The sequence below is a fragment of the Buceros rhinoceros genome, unplaced genomic scaffold (assembly GCF_000710305.1).
Source record: "Buceros rhinoceros silvestris isolate BGI_N320 unplaced genomic scaffold, ASM71030v1 scaffold1253, whole genome shotgun sequence".
NCBI classification, from domain to species: Eukaryota; Metazoa; Chordata; class Aves; order Bucerotiformes; family Bucerotidae; genus Buceros; species Buceros rhinoceros.
Window position 1 is genome coordinate 27352 of NW_010401588.1, and position 5182 is coordinate 32533.

A 5182-nucleotide genomic window follows, 5' to 3' on the forward strand; every position below is an offset into this window, starting at 1 on the left:
GGGGGGGCGGCGGCGGCGGCAGCAGCGGCACGAGCTGTTCCTGCTACCTGTGTGCAGCAGCTCTCTGGGGCGCGCGGCTCGGAGTGACATACCAAGAGAGAGCCGGGGCTCTGCCGCTGCCTTTTAAGCCGTAGCGTGTCTTTCCACGCGGTGGGTTCTTTTTTGAGAGATGTCTACAGGTACTGAGCTAAAGTAACAAATGGTGAGCGGAAAATATCAAACGGAGTTTCTCCCTATTTGTCGTCACAGTTTAGGTGTGTGAATATTTTAAAGGATTTGAGTGAGATTTGTTAACCCGCGTGACAAGAGTAAGGGGGGTGCGCAGAGCTCCCGTGCGTGCAGGATTGTGAAAATTCTTGCCTTGGTGATTGGTGTTCTCGTTTGCACGCCCCTGCTGGGAACACCGCTCTCGGCGCTGCAGCACAGGTGGGGCAGTTTCGGAGGAGGAGAGTACCAAGGGATGCCAAACTCCAGTGGCTGAAGTGCGAAGTCTGTTCATACCTCTGCTAGGTGAAGTGTGACAGTGTAGTTTTTCTCCTGCGTTTTGGGGCTTTTAACTGCTCCGTTCGTTAGAAGACACTCCAATCTTTTAATCTCTTGCTAAGGAAGGAGGGTCATCCAGGCGCAGGACTGTTCCGTCACGGAGCTGTGCCAGCTGGGTGTGTACGGCTTGGAGCATTTCAGTGTAAATGTGAGCCTCACACGGGAGGTTTAGAGCAAAGTTCTGCTAAACGAAAGGAAAACCCGAGCGGTCCTTTGTTTAACCGATGGGTTTGCCCCACAATTAACACGAGTGACCTACCTAACCTGAAGGTGAAGGGAGAAGGAAACGCTGTTCCCCGGAGCCTGGTGGGACTGCTGCTCGATTGCCACAGTCGCTCCTTTCCTGGAGGACACAACAACCCATGCCTCGCCTCTAATTAAGTCTGTCCTTGCGAGGCTGGGGGAAATCGCTCGCTCAGCCCTCACAGATGGCACAATGGCTGAGTAATCCACCAGCTCGGGATGTAATTAAATCAAAAGGTCTGCAGGGCTCGAGCTGGTGCTTCCACATGGCTTGGGGAGGGATCTCTTAAAGCCAATTTATATTCAGAATTACAAGCTGCGATAAAGAAAATGACTGTAGAAAAATGGCTGTTTTACTTCTCTAATAACGAAAAAGCTGTCATTTTAAAGTGGAATCAAGGCTATATTCAGTTTTAATCCCCCTTTTAACCTAATATCCTCTTGTAAAGTTGCTAAAGTGTGCTGTGGAAGGAAAAAAAAAAGTAGTCTGAAGTTGAAGACATAGTAAATCCTCTTGGAAAAGCTGTTCTGGAGGATTTTCCATGAAATGTGAAATGCTTCATAGTGTTGGTGTTAAGCTTAAACAGGACACGGTAGTAAGCGTAGCCAGGACAGGCTTTCTGACAGACACGGGTCTTTCTGCTGCGCTGGATAAAACATTTGCCAGCCTCTGTAGCATCTTTTTGCCTCTAAGATTATATTGCTGGGCTTTGACCTCAGAGTTTTCAATACCAGGTCCCTGGAGGTTGCAGCTCTGATGCCAACAGCCTGAAGTAAGCCAGCGCTGCCTACTTCACTCCCTACTGCCCTCCTGCTCTGGCTGAACGTGGAAATTAATGTTCTTATTAAAACGAGAGGCTGCAATGAGCAGAGGGCTCTCCGTCCGGGTGCGCCGGGGCACTGACTGCCGCGGCAGCACGTTTCTCCAGACACTTTCTGAGGTTACAGCTAAACCCATGAGGGTGGTTTGGGTTGGTTTTTTTATCATTATTCCAGTGAATTCCAGTTATTTCCAGTGAATAGGCAGCCTTTACCTTTCTCTTCCCTTCCAGTTTATGGTCTCCATAAATTATAGCGTGACCTGCTTCGATCATCTTGTTTTAATAACCCCCCTTTTACAACAGAGGAAAAATGAGGGGTTTTCACTGCACCACAGTGTTTGAAAGACCTTAACTCTTTCTTCTTGAAGTGTTGAATGCGCTCTTGCTCCTCTGAAGTTTCTACCGACTTCAGTAGTGAGAAGAGCCAAGCCCAGCAGGCTGGAGGTGTAGAGGCTGGGGTCCGTGCATGCTTACCCCTTCTCTTCCCTTCCAGTTTATGGTCTCCATAAATTATAGCGTGACCTGCTTCGATCATCTTGTTTTAATAACCCCCCTTTTACAACAGAGGAAAAATGAGGGGTTTTCACTGCACCACAGTGTTTGAAAGACCTTAACTCTTTCTTCTTGAAGTGTTGAATGCGCTCTTGCTCCTCTGAAGTTTCTACCGACTTCAGTAGTGAGAAGATCCAAGCCCAGCAGGCTGGAGGTGTAGAGGCTGGGTTCCGTGCATGCTTACCCCTATTTCACAGACTGATTTCTCCCCTGAGCCGCAGAAGGCTCTGTAGAGGAACGCGTGGTGCCCACGTGGGGTCAGGAGAATGTTTAATTAAATGCTTTTCTAAGTTGTCGCTTCCCCACAAGGGTTAGGGGATATGTTTACCTGGTGCAGTGATGCTAAAGCTGATGCATGGAAACCTCTGCCAAAAAGCTTTGACTTAAACCGCCCTTCGGCTGAGCTAACAACCCCATCAGAGGTGCTGTGGAGGAGGGGGCACCGCAGAGCTCCAGCACATCTGGCTCTGCTGCCTTAGGCATCATGCGGTTTGCGCTTCTTTGCAGCGCAGACTTACCCGTGGTGTGATTTTCGTGTGCTGAAGAAATATCGACAAATCTCTGTTCATGCTGGTTTAGGAGACGCTCCTTTCCCCTCTCTGGGAGCAGTCGCTGTGCAGTGACACGGGGCAGTCACTTGGTTTCAGTGAGCTTTTCGAGGGCTTCTTCAGGGAGGAGGGGTGGCTGGTGTGGGAATGGTCTCGCAGTTCTGCTCCAGGACAGCGCTGTGCGGTGGCACCGAGCGGCAAGGCGGAACAAAGCGCTGGCTTTGGTTTAGGTGTGTGTTTGTGCACACCCTCCACCAGGGGTTTAGTGTATTTAATCACCCTCTTTTCCATTCTCACAGTCAGAAATAAGATGGTGTATCTCATGACAAGGACTTTTTCGGTTCTGAGAAGCTCGACAGGATGTTGGCTGTGGCGTAGCACTGAACTGCTTCCGCTGCAGGGGCTGATTAACTATTGTTGTAATAGAAATAAAATATTCAGGGTTTAGCCGTGGCCAAGCGCTGCTCTGTAGGGAGGGCAGGCAGCCACGCGGCTGAGTTATCTCGATTCCCTCCCCAAGATGTCTGTGCAAACCTGGTAACCACTTCAGATACAGGCTTCGAGGCAGAGGGAGAGATTACGTCAGTCCTTCACGTGAAATTTCCTTTGTCCTGGGCTGGTGCTTAGGAGCTGACGGTCATTTCAGTAGCTTTAGCAGAAGGGGAGCTGTGTCTAGGACGGCTGTTTCCGAGTGTACTGGTAAAGGCTGAGACACCCGGGAAACAGGTGACCCACTAGTCATTCACAAGCCTGCGCAGCAGTGAAAAACACATGCACGGGCGTACGATTTTCCTCCCATTTTGCTAAAAAGACGTTGATGTTTAATAATTTTTAGTGATTGCGTAGCAATTACAGATCAAATCTGACTTCCCATCATCTGGAATTGTACCGTTACCCGCTGTATTAAAAAAAAAAGAACAATTCCTGAACGTTCTTTGGAGTAAGGCGCTTTATTGTGCTGGTATGGGCAGTATTAATCGGACAGAGGTTTATCCAAAAGGTGCATCAGCGTTCCTGAACGCCGTGTTCTGACGGACCCCTACGCCTGCTGCCTGGCTATTGCGTATTTGAGCAGTTTCGTAAAGCCCGTGGAAATAACAATACCGTGTACGCCGCAGTCAGAAGGGGGTTCCGCGCTGAGTGTTCTCAGGGGCTGGAAGCGCTCCTGTACGTGTCTGGCTCTTTCAAACAGAGCAGTGCAGCTCACAGGAGCCACGCAGCCGGGCAAGTTGTTGTGTTCAGTTGGTATTTGGTTCTGGAAGGGACGCAGAGGGAGGCAGTTGGTAAATTAACACGAGGAGTAGCGGTGCTTGTAAGCGAGCTCACATCAGAATCTGTGACTCTAATCCCCAAATCCCCACAGCCCAGATTTCCCGTTAGCTTTCTAGCGTGGTGGTGAAAGAGGAGCACAGTGCTGTAATACTGCTTGTTCCTGACGTGTTTCCACATCTCTGCTTTACCTGGGAACCAGGCTGGAAGCCGTGCGTTGGGTTTGGTTTACCCGTCTCTCTCTGGTTGGAGGGTGCCAGTGTAAATAGCGGCAGGAGCTGACAAACCAAATAGGGTCTTCACCCGCTCGGTTGGGTGAAGAGTGCTGACGCTTGAGGCATTCTACCACCTTCTCTGTGCGCTTATGGCAGGCAAAGCCCACCCTGAGCAGTGGACACGCTCGTAGGGGCCCGCTGGAGGAAGGCGTGCGTGGCCAAGGCTCGCTCCTCTTGTGCCTGAGCAAGGCTTTCCAGGTGACGCTTTGGTTTTGTGTCCGCAGGGGAAGCTGCATGACCCCCAGCTCATGGGAATCATTCCGAGAATTGCACATGACATCTTTGATCACATCTATTCCATGGATGAAAACCTGGAGTTTCACATCAAGGTAGATGCGGAGCGACGCGTTACGTAATGGGTCGGGCGGAGGGAAGCTGAGCTGGGAACCCGCATTCGCACCACAACGCTGGGCCATGGGATTTTTCCTTTCTCCTTTTTATAGCTCCACAACCCGTTACAGTAGGGAGAATATTTACTAGAAATAACCTAATGCAGCCGCTAGCCTGCGATGGGAATGTTTCCCGCGTGTGCTTTCAGCTCAGGTTCACCAGTCTGTTGGTTGCTGTGTCTCTCAGCACAGCTGACAGGGCAGCGTGGTGAGGGAACACCCGTTCCACTGCAGCTTCTGCGGAGACTGTACCTCCACCCCACCAGTTAGGACCGTGAATACCACCGATCCGTTCACGGGAACACCGACATTTCGTTCCCATCTCGGGGATACAAACAGTCCGCCGTAATGTGTGGGTTTGAAATGGAGGGAAAAGGGCTTTGAGCAACTTACAGAAGGATGTTCAGGAGTCATTTTTAGCTCAAAAGCTCGAGATCTAAGCTACTATGGTTTTCCTTCTCCCGATCTTGATCCCAACCGTATGATCTCCCAAATTTTTTGGAGTGACCTTTAATTCTTGCTGTTCAGCCGGTCTCCTGCGG

General features: G+C 50.3%; 1 protein-coding gene across 1 annotated transcript in view; it reads left to right on the top strand.

Annotated features, from left to right (window-relative positions):
- The window catches only part of LOC104490066, a gene marked incomplete at both ends in the record, with an annotated part of 22144 nt that overhangs the window by 5463 nt on the left and 11499 nt on the right, over positions 1-5182 (top strand). The window contains one exon of the mRNA XM_010132307.1: positions 4476-4580. Coding sequence (XP_010130609.1) covers positions 4476-4580 — 105 coding nt within the window. The remainder of the gene's footprint in view (positions 1-4475; positions 4581-5182) is intronic.